General features: G+C 47.9%; 1 protein-coding gene across 10 annotated transcripts in view; it reads left to right on the forward strand.

The window, feature by feature from the left end:
* The window catches only part of SUFU (SUFU negative regulator of hedgehog signaling), a 121247-nt gene that overhangs the window by 102750 nt on the left and 3979 nt on the right, over positions 1-14518 (forward strand). For 2 of the 10 annotated variants that reach the window (XM_081268728.1, XM_081268729.1), the window contains exons 11-12: positions 5414-5482; positions 7890-11235. In XM_081268728.1, the coding sequence (XP_081124854.1) occupies positions 5414-5482; positions 7890-7979 (159 nt within the window). In that variant the 3' untranslated portion in view covers positions 7980-11235. Of the gene's footprint in view, positions 1-1344; positions 1433-5413; positions 5483-7889; positions 11374-14518 lie in introns of those variants that run through there. The other 8 variants (XR_014019066.1, XR_014019067.1, XR_014019068.1 and 5 more) reach the window with 8 other exon arrangements.

The following is a 14518-nucleotide window of genomic DNA, read 5'->3' on the forward strand; positions in this document are numbered from 1 at the left end:
TGTGAGCCCACTGGAGTAAAGTACTGGCCTAGATTCCTCACCCCCTCCCTGGCCAAAGATGCCAGTGGGGAGAGAGAAGCCATTATTCTCACAGCTCAGCCAGTTAAATGGTGGTAGAGCCTTGCCCAAACCCCTTTCCCTCTGTGCCTATTTCCTAGCACTCTCTCCACCTTGATCTCCTGAGGTATGTTTTTAAAATGCAGATGCTATCCAGATACAGTGACATGAGACTGTAAGGAATTACAAGTTTGAGGCCAGCCTGGTCAATTTAGTGAGACCCTATCTCAAAATTTTAACAAAAGAAGAAGGATTGGGAATATAGCTCAGTGGTAGCGCACTTGCCCAGCATGTACAATGTCCTGGGTTCAATCCCCGCTCCTGAAAAAAAAGAAAATGAAGATGCCTTGGCCTTGCCCCGGGCATTCTGATTCAGGAGGACTTGGTGTCTAACATCTCCATATTTTCAAAAGCCTCACAGGGGCCTTTATAGTGGCTCTCACGCTCATTCACCTATAATCCCAGCAGCTGGGGAGGCTGAGGCAAGAGGTTCATGAATTCAAAGCCAGCCTTAGCAATTTAGCAAGGCCCTAAGCAATACAGTGAGACCCTGTCTCTAAATAAAATATAAGAAAGGACTGGGGATGTGGCTCACTGGCTGAGCGCCCCTGAGTTCAATCCCTAGTACTGCCCCCACCACCAAAAAAAAAAAAAAAAAAAAAAGCCTTACAGGAAAGTATGCCTCTCATTCAAGGGTCACCTCACTCCATGGGCAGTTTGTACACAAACCTAAATGTTTTATGTGTGGCTCTTCATGAGTGCAAATATAAAAGGGTGAAGTTATCATTCTTGTCATTATTACTTCTGCTGTTTTCTAGGCTAGCAGAAATATAGGGACTCAACCAGGCTAGCCTAAAAATTTGCCCTACTGGATCCACTTGGAAACCATCTTGGGGCATGGTTTGCTTTCCTTTCCAGATGTATAGCCTGGATTTTTAACAGCTGCATGTCTGTAATACTTTTGGTTCCAGTCCTGTTGAACTGAGGGTGGTCAGGAGCTGTGTGGCTGGCTAGGGCTGGTATTACTAGTTTTCTGGGCCACTGGTAGAAGCCAAGGTGACCTTCACCTCCCCCATCAGAGGAGAGAGAGACCAGCCTTAAGTATACAGGTTTCTAAGGTTGGGGTAAAAAAGCATCCTCTTGTCTTGGTGATGAGAGTTGCATCCTATGCAGGATCATCTTAGGATTCCCTGAGAAGATTCAGGTCAAACACCTAGCAGGGGAGTCACTGCTATTGGTCATTTTAACTGTCACTGTCATAGCCATTCCCATTATTATTTGTGGCAGAGCCAGGCAGCTCCATGGGGACCCAGAGAGCTTCAGGTGCTCCAAGCCCCAGACCTTCACAGACTCTTCCCACAGCTACATCACAACGGTGAGTCTGTTCCTTGTGAGAGCTCCCAGGAGCTGCTCCATCATAGCTGTCTATCTCCAGTGTCCTGTTGATAAGATCTGTTAACATTCTCAGCTCTAGCTCTGAAATATACAAAGAACAGGGCCTGTTTGTTCAATCCAAGCTTCTAAGGTTTAACTCCCAAAGGAAATTAAATTAGGTACCTGGAGCTATGACAGTCTGTCGTGTTTCTTTGCAGAGAATGTCACCCTTAATATCATGCAGATCTCATGTATAATTTTTCCCCTTTAATTTTTTTAAAAATAATGTGAAGTTTCCAACAGAAACCAACAAATCACCAGAAGTGAAAATGGAGGAGTGACTAGAATTTGTCCTCCTTTCGAGTCTTGCCGTCCCTTCCCCCATCGAGTACAAAATAAGTCCACACACAGATGGTGCAGCGTTCGATGGTGGCTCTGCTAAAAGCTTCCATAGCTTACCCTTTCCCAGCACCAGTTCCAGACCTTTGTCAGTGCTATTGGCATTACCTTTCCTGTTGTTGAGAAACAATTCCCTCTGGAGTCTCACTGGGTAGCCACTGTCTCTGTAACCCTCCCCATGCCCCATTTCACCCTAGCACTAGTTATAGGCCCAGACCTAGTGACCGCTCTAGCAGAAAGCCCCTCCCTCAAATATTTATGGGTTAGAAGTGAACCCAGCTTGGCCCAGACTGGAGCCATTGTATTGTAACTGGGTTTGTGGTATGCTTATGTTTGCGCTAGCATTTGCAGAGATGGCAACAAGCCCTGGAAATGCCAAATATATAAATGTGATGTTATACTACTCGAGCAGACTGGTGATAACTGGTAGAGAAACTCTGGAATTGGTGGCCAGGGAGGGGTGCGGAGGGATGTTCCCCTGGGATAAGAGTATGAAGAGTAAGGGCTTGGGCTGCCGGAAGGTTGGGTATGAGTTTAATTGGGTATAACTACAGTCTAGGAAGAATTTGGAGAAAGAACAAGAAGGGGACACCTCAGGTAGGCACTCCCTTGGGCCAACTTGGCCTTGACTTGTTCCGTTTCTCACTTGAGGCCTGAGCTCCTCCAACAGAAGATTTGGTAAAGAGACATGGGCTAGTGGTCAGAGCTTTTGTTCCTAACTGTGGGCTTCCATCCTGGGAAAGATGGGTCCTGTCAGCCAAGGGAGGGCTAGTCCAGTGAAATATGGGCTGCCTTCATGCCTGTCCTTAAAAATGAATACATGAGGGGCTGGGTTTGTAGCTCAGTGGTAGAGCACTTGCCTTGGACATGTAAGGCCCTGGATTCAATCCTCAGCACCACATAAAAATAAATAAACAAATAAAGATGGGAACAAATTTTTACTCCTCACACTTCAGACAGAGCCCTAATATCCAGAGTATACAGAGAACTCAAAAAATTAGACAATAAGATGTCAAATAAACCAATCAACAAATGGGCCAAGGACCTGAACAGACACTTCTCAGAGGAGGATATACAATCATTCAACAAGTACATGAAAAAATGCTCACCATCTCTAGCAGTCAGAGAAATGCAAATCAAAACCACCCTAAGATACCATCTCACTCCAGTAAGATTGGCAGCCACTATGAAGTCAAACAACAACAAGTGCTGGCGAGGATGTGGAGAAAAGGGTACACTTGTACATTGCTGGTGGGACTGCAAATTGGTGTGGCCAATTTGGAAAGCAGTTTGGAGATTCCTGGGAAAGCTGGGAATGGAACCACCATTTGACCCTGCTATTGCCCTTCTTGGACTATTCCCTGAAGACCTTAAAAGAGCATGCTACAGGGATACTGCCACATTGATGTTCTTAGCAGCACAATTTACAATAGCTAGACTGTGGAACCAACCCAGATGCCCTTCAATAGATGAATGGATAAAAAAAATGTGGCATCTATACACAATGGAGTACTACGCAGCAATAAAAAATGACAAAATCATAGAATTTGCAGGGAAATGGATGGCACTAGAGCAGATTATGCTTAGTGAAGCTAGCCAATCCCTAAAAAACAAATACCAAATGTCTTCTTTGATATAATGAGAGCAACTATGAACAGAGCAGGGAGGAAGAGTAGGAAGAAAAGAGTAACATTAAACAGAGACATGAGATGGGAGGGAAAGGGAGAGAAAAAGGAAATTGCATGGAAATGAAGGGAGACCCTCATTGCTATACAAAATTACATATAAGAGGTTGTGAGGGGAATGGGAAAATAAACAAGGAGAGAAATGAATTACAGTAGATGGGGTAGAGAGAGAAGATGGGAGGGGATGGGAGGGGAGGGGAGGGGGGATAGTAGGGGATAGGAAAGGCAGCAGAATACAACAGACACTAGTATGGCAATATGTAAAATTGTGGATGTGTAACCGACGTGATTCTGCAATCTGCATTTGGGGTAAAATTGGGGGTTCATAATCCACTTCAATCTAATGTATGAAATATGATATGTCAAGAGCTTTGTAATGTTGTGAACAACCAATAAAAAAAAAAACAAATAAAGATATTGTGACCATCTACAACTTAAAAAAAAAAAAAGAAAGAAAGAAAGAAAGAAAGAAAAGAATACAGGAGCAAATGTCCTGGCACTAAAAGTTCAGGATTTAGAAGCAGTTCTTCAGAAACTAAGTTTCCCATCCAGATATGATTGAGATATGGTTTTTGTCTCAGCCCCATAGGCCACATGCTGTAATCTATTTGTGCCTCAGTTTCCTCATCTGTAAGGAGACTGAAGGACATAAGACACATGTTCAGTCAGCAGGTACCTGGTATGATGGTGATTTTTCTACTCATTTGAGGGTAGTTTTCTCACTTGCCACCCCACCCCATCAACTTCCTTTGGGGTTCATCTTCAAGGACCCTTCTTGCTTACTTTCCTTTCTCTGCCACTTCACTTTATCTCACATGTGGGAAGCAGGTAGAGCCACAGCCTCAGGGAAGCCCTATGGATAAGGACTGAGAGGAGAGAGAGGAAAGGGCCAGAATCTGGAAGAGGAAAGATATCTTTAGCCAAGCCCGAGGTGGTACAGGCATGTGGTGAGCATGGCTTACTAGACCAATGGGTTGGTTAAGGGGCCCATCAGGTTGAGGAAGGCCTGGCGTTAGAAGCCCTCAGCATCTGTGGGCATTCAAACTGGCTGAGAAATTTTGTTTAGGCATTGAGGATGATGGCTTTGTCAACCAAATAGTAGGATTAGACTGTCCAACCTTAAAGCCTGAGGTGGCAGGTATCAGCAGAGTAGGAGACTGAATGGAACCTAGGAAAGAAGCATCTCAGGAGTTTTGAAGAACTCAGCATTGACTGCACCAGTAGGGCAGGGGCTTGGGAGCCAGCCTGAAATAACATGAATACTGTAGGTAGAAAGAGAAGTTGAGAGTCCCTTCCCCATCTGTAAAATGAGAGAGGTTGGTCCACAATATTCAAATTCTCCAGCTTAGACATTCTTGGATGTACTTTCAGGGGCATTTCTAGATTCCAAACAGGGCTTGTATTCTAAAGCCAAATAGATTCCTTTTGTCCTACCAAGTCGATGGGAAAGGAGGTGGGAACATGTGAGCCTGATGGGGCAAGGAGAATGTTGGCAACTTCTCTGCTCTATGACTTTTCTGTCCCTGACCCCTCACCCCACCCTGCATATGCGGGAGCCCTGAACAGCCAAAAGAGGGTGGTTTTCCCCCCATACCAGTTTCCATCTCCCTTCTGGGAACAGCACTACCCACCCTCCAGATGTCCCTACCACACCTCCCCACTGTCCTTTGACCCTCTTCCTTCTCTGCCAGACTCTGGTGATATCACAGGCAGGTGGTGGTGGGAGGCATTGGGGGTGTGTGGTTGGGGATAGGTCTCAAGAATTTCCCTCTGTCCCTAGAACTGAGCAATGGGTTGATTCCTCCTCCATGGCCAGAAGAAAGATCCACAGCTTAGCAGTTGGCAAAAAAGACCATATATTTAAAAAAATAAAAGTCTGCCTTGTGCCTTCTTCCCAGATTTTGTTGACTGAAGAGTTTGTAGAGAAAATGTTGGAGGACTTAGAAGATTTGACTTCTCCAGAGGAAGTAAGCCTATTTGATTTCTCTCTCATGGTGGGGCTGTTCTCCAGGTGTGTGTCTACATGTCTGCATCTGCAGGCTGCTCTCTGAGGTGCTGGGATAGGCTAAGAAGTGCCCCCAGGAATGTTAAATGGCTTCATTTCTCTTCTGTTTCCATAAACCACCACCATCCCCTGCTCCACCCCCCCCCCCCCCCGCCCTTATGAGGACACCCAGCAAATTGTCTGAATTGCCAGCTCTTAAGAACCTCATTGAAGAGGCAGCCAGGGCCTTCAGGCCAGTACGAGTTCTCCCTAGCCCCTGCTGTTCCCTGGCAGGTTCTGAACAGAAAGCCCATTCTGCTGCCAGAGAACATTCCACTAGGGAGTTCTGGTGGGCAGCGAAGGACTACTGCTCTCGCCTTGGGCCACCCAGGAGCCACTCTTCCTTCTTCCTTTCTTCAGCTCTCCCCTCTTAGTCTCCTCTTCCAGGCTAGCTCAGAGTCTGAGGAGCTGGCAGGCCAGGGGGGGTTATGCCTTCCCTTGGGTACTTCTCTGGGATACAGGAATGGAGTCCATAATCCCCTTTGTTTTTCTTCCTTGTTCCCAGCATCCTCATTTGTGGGACTTACCTCATCCTGGAAAGTCCCTTCCCCTCCCCCTGCCTCCTACTAACCAGTACCCCAGCGGGACCTGAGTCTTCCTGGCCTGAATGTGTGATGGGCTAGTGGAACATTAGCAAGCTGCCCAGGCCTCTGGAGAGCTCTTCTTGGCCCTCCCTTCCCTGTGGCAGAGACAGACCCTTCCCTTGCCCTGTCTTCCAGGAAATGTGTTTGGGGGAGAGCTCTTTTACTTCCCAAGGGCTAGGCTTTTAAGCTAGAGGGAGGCAAGGCAGGACCTTTCAGCTGCCAGGGCTCCCAGGGGCACATAGGCAGAATATAGAGGCCTCTGATGTTCGTGAGACTTTAAACGCTCAAGGTGGGCTATCCTGGATGGGTCTCTGGGTGGACAGGAGAGCCATTTACCCCAATAAGGCATTGTCTTCTCTATCCTCTGGGATACAGTTTTGATAAATTAATTCATATACATTCCAAAGTCATTAAGCACTCAATTGGTGCCAACTGATCAACTCCCATAAGTCACTGATCTCTGAGGCCTGGCTTCCCATTCAGTCAGGCCAGAGCCAGCTGCCCAGAAGTGCTTCCGGAGAGGCCTTGTCACACTGGGGTGGCGCTGCGCCAGGCTGCTGCTTTAAGCTTGGGTGTTGAAGGGGTGGGAGAGGGACAGTCCAGGCAAAAGGGATAGGAGCCAGGGGAGCTTAGGAAAGTAGGTCACTAAAAATGACTTTTTTTTTTTTTTTTTTGCTTTCCTGTCCAAAGGCTATCCCCACACCCTGCCCCACTCTCTACTTTGTCCTGGCATGGACAGTCCCCCATCCAGAGGGAGGGCAGAAGGAGCCAGCCAGGAAGCATCAGGGCCTGTTCACCTCCAGCCCAGCTCCAGACAGGCTGAGAGCAGTTTTCTTCTTTTCATCGTGGCCCTAACTTGTGGCCTAGCTCCAGGACAGTGAGACTCATAAAAGACAGACCCTGCTTCCAAGCTCCAGTATTAGCCCAAGTCAGTGAACATTCATTGAGCACCAACGGTGTGTTAATCTACATGCAAGGTCCTAAAATCCAGAAAAAATGAGATGTCAGCTTCTTCTCTTCCCTACCATAAGCCCCCATGTAAGCAGAAGCAGAAGAAACAACACAAACTGATCATTTATTTCTGGGGTAGGATCAGAAGACCCTGGTCTCTTCTCAGCCACCACTCTGAGCTAGGGACCATGGGAAGTGCATGAAAATGAACCAGGGAGAGCAGCATGGGGATTTGTTCCTTCTGAGAATGCACCAGGCTCAAACCACACTGATCCTGCTACTTTGGATCTGAACTAGGGCCTCCTTCCCTTTGGACCCTTTGGCAAAGGTATGGAGGACAAGTTTCAGGGTCCTGCCCACACCAGTCTTGAAAAGAGGCCATGGCAATGATAGACCTCAAGCCACTTCCCTGTAGCATCCGCACCCTGCTCTGGCCTGCCATGTGCCAGCCTCAGGGCCTCAGGGAGCAGATTCCATACATGCTTGTGGCTGGAGGCAGAACCAAGGAAGTAAGCAGGAGGGAGATCAGCATAGTTAAAAAAGAGCAGGGAAACATACCTCCTCCAACCTGATTAGTTATTGGCAGGGCAAGGGGAAAGAAGAGACGAGGGAATTTCAGCAACTTTACCCCAGGTGCCCACCTGGGTCTAGCATTTGAGAATGAAGCTGGTATCCAGTGACCTGTCTTTCCCCCAGCACCCCAGAGATAGTGCCTGGACAAGCATCCCGCCTCTTTCTTGGTCTCCTTCGCTGCTAATCACATGTACTCTGGGTCTGTGCTTGCTTCCTCCACAGTTCAAACTTCCCAAAGAGTACAGCTGGCCTGAAAAGAAGCTCAAAGTCTCCATCCTCCCAGATGTGGTGTTCGACAGTCCTCTGCACTAGCCTGGGCTAGGCCCTGCAGGGGCCAAGGGGAGCCCGGCTGCTCTCTAGTGACTTCTGGTATAACAACTGCATAAGGGAGATTCCCACAAATTAAAAGGACAAGTGTAAGGACGACTGTGCGACTCCCATGTATGGCCACAGGCCCCTGCCTCACCTCCAGCTCAGGGGCCTCGCCCTCCAGCCAGCCAAGTCCATGTAACCAGGCCCTCATCCCACTGGGCCAGTGAGTGGGCACATGTAAACCCTCTCCACCCCTGGCACCACAGGTTCTGGTTTGAGATTTGACTCTGGACCCTTGATGTGCCCTTGGGTGGAGATAGGCTTTGTCCTCATCTACCCCTGCCACTCAGCCCAGTGTGGAGTACACATGGGTGGCTGCCCAGTTCAATTCCATACGTCTTTGCTCGTTGAGCTGCTCCAGTCATGGAATGATTCCTACATTTGATTTTCTTCTTTATTTTGTAGAAACCGAATGGTATTTTATTGTGTGGCAAAGATGTCCAGAAGCCGTCTGTATAATGTTTTTTAAGCAGAACTTTATTCCCAGATGAACTTTCCCATTCTCTCAGACAGGGGCCTCTGTCTGCCCCTGTACTTCTCCCGGAGAAGGATTCCAGGTCTTGGAGCAGTCCCTGCTTCCCAGAGGAACTTTTCTTCCCATCTGGGCCGGAGGAACCTGGATACTCTCCATACAGCCTTGAGCCCAGTGTAGCTGGTGCCAGGAAGCAGTACTGCTGCTGTTTTCCAAGTGAACTGGGCTCCCACAAGGTTCAGGAGTCATTAGGAATTCAAAGATACTGGTGGCCCCAGTCTCAACTTCCAGGCCTTTCCCACTCAACCAGGCCTGCCATCAATTTGTTATCCTGCCATCCCAACCATTGCACACCATTGCACACCTCACAGACCATCCCCACCTGCTACTCAGGGCCTAGGTCTTCAGCTCTTTGACCACCCCTGTCCCCTTTCCTCATCCCCTAGGCTTGCCAGCACCCAGGCTACAGTACTCTGGCTTATTAAAAATTGAAAAGTCAACCTTTCACCATTTCTTTCACTTTGATTTTGCCTGTACTGCTCTCTGCCAGCTCCCCACCTCCACCCACCCCACCCCAGTCTTCCCTGCATCCATTATTTTCTTGTTTTTCATTCCCTGTTCCTTGTCCTGTCTCCTTTCTTACATCCTGGCCTCCTTTTTTTTTTTTTTTGGGGGGGGGTTTACCGGGGATTGAACTCAGGGGCACTTCACCACTGAGCCACATCCCCAGCCCTATTTTGTATTTTATTTAGAGACAGGGTCTCACTGAGTTGCTAAGTGCCTCACTTTTGCTGAGGCTGGCTTTGAACACGCAATCCTCCTGCCTCAGCCTCCCAAGCTGCTGGAATTACAGGCATGTGTCACCACACCCAGCACATCATGGACTCTGTGGTCCTTGGCCCCTCAACCCTAGTACTACAGATCGCACATTTTGCCTTCTAGAAGCCAACCTGTCTTTGACCCAAAGTTTTAGAGTTAACTCTTGAGTTATCTCCCACTTCTTACCTGGAATTAGAAAGCCCCTTTCCTGTCCTCTTAGCCTCCAACTCCAGGGGGCTACTTCAAAATCACCCTTTGACCTCTCCAAAGCAAGTCATTCTGTTTGTCAAGGACCATGAAGGGCTTTTCCCCGGCTCTGTTCACCTCCACCACCTACATGGGCACCCACCAGGAAGCATCAGGAGGCCCTAGGGTACAGAATCCCTCTGATGAAATAACCAGCCTCCGAGAGCTGCCTCCAAAGTCATGAGGATGCTGGCTAGAGTCTCCAAGGAACTTTGGACTTCCAAGGGTCCACCTAGGCCCAAATCCTCTGTACAACTCCAGGGTTATCCTATTAATGTCAAGGCAGATAGCCTGGAGCATGTGGGAGAGACTGGCCTCAGGCCTTCCAGCCAAGAAGCAGCCTGCTGCCTTGAGAACTTTCCCTGAAGGATGCCGGATGATCTTCATCCACCATGGCAGCCCCACCTTTGAAGATCTTGTCTTCTGACATTTCATGGGCAGAGAGGTGCCATCAATTTGTTATCCTGCCATCCAAACCAGCATCTCCCCAAGTTCTCCCTTCCTTGGAGCTGCCTAAGGGATCCTACCTCTATCTGCCTGCTTTGTGAGAATAGGTACATTTTCTGAGCTATATTTTGTCATCAATCCATGAAACATCTGGTCAACAACTTGCCCCAGACCTGCAGGACCTTTACAAACTGAATGATAGCATCATCTGCTTGGTGGCCCTGAGCTTGGGAAGTTGGGAATGGTAGGAGGGAACAGGAAAGTACTGAGTGATAAGCCCAGGAAGCCTGGGGCCCCTTTTCTGCCCCCACCACCTTGGGAGCCTCATGAACATCCAAGATCCTGCTGGTGTTGAGCACCCATTATTTCTCTACAGAACATTGGCTCCAGGAGAGTGATAAGGCCTCAGCCATCTCTCATCTGGTCTTTCCCATGGATTCTGAGGTTTCTCAGGGAGGAGGCTCTCCAGTGAGCTCCTGGTTGGTGAGAGGGGACCCTGACAGGATCAAGCTAGACTGACCTTGTATGATACCCAGCACAGCTTCCAGCACATGGTGGGTACTCAGTAAATGAACCCCTTCTTTCCCTCCTTGAAACTATATGGATCAAGGAGGCAGGGACTCTCTGTCTGCCCCTTCTTCAGGCTTGCCCAGTCCTACCCCATCTTTCCAGGTCCCTGGTACTAAAGCTTCAGAGAAGAAGGGGCTCCCTACTTGCTGTACCTGCTGCTGTCTAAGGCAGACTCCTGTGGCTGTTAAGGTCCAATATGGCTGCAAGAGGATGGCTGCCATTCTGAGGGGGCAGGGAAACTCCTGCAAGGTCTCTGGCCTGGCAGGGATGTTGGTGCCTCCTATTCTTCCATGGGCAAGGCTCTAGGGCAGGAACTAAAAAGCCTTGGGGTAAGTCTAAAAGGGCTAGAGAATTCTTAAAACCAGACCCAAGGTCTTGGGATGGTTTCTGAGATTGAGTTGAGAAGGGAGAGAAAAACTGAAGGTTGGTGCCCCTATGGGGCAGACCAGTGGAACTCCCTGGACTATTTTTTTATGTGATCTTCCCTCTCTGCCTTCCAGGACCCGTATGCCATGGGAGGTGCCTGGGTCCCTGTTACAAGTCAGGAGCCCTGTAGGAAGACCCCTCCTTTTGTACAAGTACCTGAATGCTGCAAGAAGCAGACTTTTGTAAAATTTTATATTAGTTTTTTTAATGTCAGTGGCGACTCGGTTCCTGGAGCTGCAGCCAGCCTGGGGCTTTTGTAAGAATTTTTGAGTGACTCACTTAGATGACGTCGTTCCTTCTTGCCCCTCTTCCTCTGTGTAATCTAAGTGCATTAAACATATTTGCAGAAGCGCCTGAGTCTTGTGCTCCTTTCTGGCTGCCTGGAGTAGTGGAGCAGGAAGCCTGGTGCCCAAGTAGGGGAAGACCTAAGGAGTATTGTTGGGAGTGCAGAGGGTGCAAGGCATGGGGTCGCCTAACTGGTGACTCTACAGTCATGCAGAAAAGTGCTGGGATAGGCTTTCCCTCACGGGTCTTGATTTTTCTAAGGTCAGAGGGTTGGAGTGAGGAACCCAGTCTGAGTTGAGTGGATGGGACCTTTTCTCTGCCACTTCCTTATTCTTCTCACCAATCCCTGCATCCCCTTTAGAAGAGGGGCCCAACAGGTGGGGAAGGTAGGACTTCCTCACCTCCAGTTTGAAAGTCCTGTTCCATCTTGCAGCTAACTATTCCCCTCATCAAATTCAACCTCCTTACCTAGGTCTAGGTTCAGGGCATCTCAAAACCAGCTGCACTCATGGGTGGATACAGGCCAGCCCACACTTGTTACCAAGTCTTCTAGGCCTGGGCTAGGTGGATGTATCTTCCTTCCTTGGACTGCCCTGCAACTACTACCTCTCCAGGACCCATGCTGGGGGGCCCAGGGAAGCAACAGCCTAGAGTCCTAGGCAGACAAGGTGGTGTCTGCATCCAGACAGAGTTCCTGAAACCTGTGAGATCGCCCAGGACCTCACACTTTTTTTTTTTTTTTTTTTTTTTTTGGTACCAGGGATTGAACCCCAGGGATGCTCAACCACTAAACTACATCCCCAGCCATTGTTTTTTTGTGGTGCTGAGGATCGAACCCGGGCCGCACGCATGCCAGGCGAGCACACCACCGCTTGAGCCACATCCCAGCCCCTAGACCTGATTTTCTCTCTTGGCAATTGACAGGGCTTTTTCTTCTGGTCCTCAGGATGGGCTGCAGAACCCAGGGCTAGGACAGGCAAGGAGAGGGGGTTGTCAGTTCTTGTGTAAGAACTCTTAGTTCTTATCATTCTTTATGAGCCCCAGCTGCTTGGGGGGACTTCTAGGAGGAGATCAGTACCCCTTCTTCCCCTGTGACCTCTTATTGAACTCTGGCAAGGGGCTGGCCCCTGGCACATAGGGGTAGGTCCTACATGAGCCTCAATCCCTCTGGTGGCCAGAAGAAGGGAGCTAGGAGGATGTGAAGCCAGGCTGACAACCTCAGGATGATCCGTTTGTGTCCCTTCCCCTTGCTCCCTGGAGATGGGGGCACTTAACTTCACCCTCCTCATCTGACTGGCCTTGAAAGACCCAGGGTCAGGGTGAGGTTCTTGCCCCAAAGAATGCAGAATAGTGGGCTGGGATTGTGGCTCAGCGGTAGAACACTCACCTACCATGTGTGAGGCCCTGGGTTCAGTCCTCAGCACCACATAAAAATAAATAAAGATATTGTGTCAAACTACAACTAAAAAATGCAGAATAGTGATACCCTGTACTTAGGTGGTTCTGGGAGACTGTACCGGCTGAGGTTTTTTTCTGGAAAGAGAAGGGCTCCTGGGCCTACACCAAATTCTCTTGAGCAGAAAATCTGCAATGTGACCTTTTTTTTTTTTTCTTTTAGTACTGAGGTTCAACCCAGGGCCTCACAAGTGCTAGGCAGGTGTTCTGCATCCTCAGCCCTGCCATGTGATTTTTAATGCTCCTTCAGAAAGGCTGTTATATTCTGCTGGGTATCTGCTTTGCCTTATCTGGGGAGGGGAGATATATGCCCCAGGACCATGGGGCTGGACGGCCTGAGAGATTGGCCAGACTGTCTTGACTAGAAGGAGAATGCAAGCTGGGAGTGACTCAGGCCAGCCTGCCAGGCACCAAGGCAGCTGCAGACCACAGAGATGGAGGAAGGAGGTGGGGAGAGCAGGATGGGAATGAGGGGATGATTTGATTTGCTGGCAGGAAAAGGGACTGTATCGGCAGTGCAGGATGTAGTTTACAAACGGCAACCATCTACAGGCCCCTTCTGGGTGCATGCTGGGATTGACCCGGTCCTCTTCCCCTTCTGCGCAGCTTTCTATCCTTCTGTCCTACTTCTACCACTTAGTTACCAATGTGACTTCAGGTTAACTAAGTTATGCCTCAGTTTCTTCACCTACAATGGATATTTGCCTCACAGAGCTTTTGAAAGGCTCATGTGAAACAACAGACATGAGATGTCTGGTATCTACACCAGTCTGGGGAGATTAAAAGGCTTCCTGAAAGAAGTGACATCTAAATTAAAATCTTAGGAACATCTATGGATGAGTCAAACAAAGGAGGTAGGGACTTTACTTTCAAAAGCTCTCCAGGCAGACAGAACAACAAGAGTAAATGCCTCAACACTCTTGGGAACTATTTGGTTCAAATTGTTGAACCAATTGAGTATATGGCTTAAGGCATCAAACTCATTTTAGAATCATGCCACTGCCTACTGGATGGACAATGTTTTAAAAGGGAGTAAGAATGGAGGCAAAGTGACCAGTCAAACATGGCTTAAGTAGAAGAGTAGGATGGACAGAGTAGGATTCATTCATCGAGCATCTTCTATGCTATGTCTCATTCTAGAAGCTAGGAATATAGCATTAAAGAAAATCCCTCCTGGGATGGGGTTATAACTCAGTGGTAGAGTGCTTGCCTCGAATGCATGAGGCACTGGATTTGATCCTCATCACCACATAAATAAGTAAAATAAAGATATTATGTTCATCTACAACTAAAAAATTTTTTAAAAAAGAAAATCACTCCTTTTACATTTTATGAGGAAGATAATAATTGTTAAAGGTATAATACATAGTACATGGAGATATACTCTGTGGAAAAAAGCAGAGGGGGAGGAATAATGAGAGCTCTCATTATTCGACTTACATTATTTATTTATTACTCAATTAAGCACTCAGTTCTTTTTTTTTTAAGTATTTTATTAGTTGTTGTTGGATCTTTATTTTTATGTGGTGCTAGGCAAGCACTGTACCTCTGAGCCACAACCCCAGCCCTACTCAGTTGTTCTTTAGGAAAACTATTTAGGACCTACTAAAATAAACCAAGCAATAGACAGTGATGAAATGTATTTTTACAAAAAGTCTATTTTTAAATAGATCAGGGAAGGCCTGATTACATAGGTAACATTTGAACAAAGGACCACAATGACAGGAAGAGTTGAACTATAGAGCAATCTGGAGGAAGA

This window comes from Spermophilus citellus (genome assembly GCF_964194105.1).
Source record: "Spermophilus citellus genome assembly, chromosome: 15".
In the NCBI taxonomy this organism is placed as follows: Eukaryota; Metazoa; Chordata; class Mammalia; order Rodentia; family Sciuridae; genus Spermophilus; species Spermophilus citellus.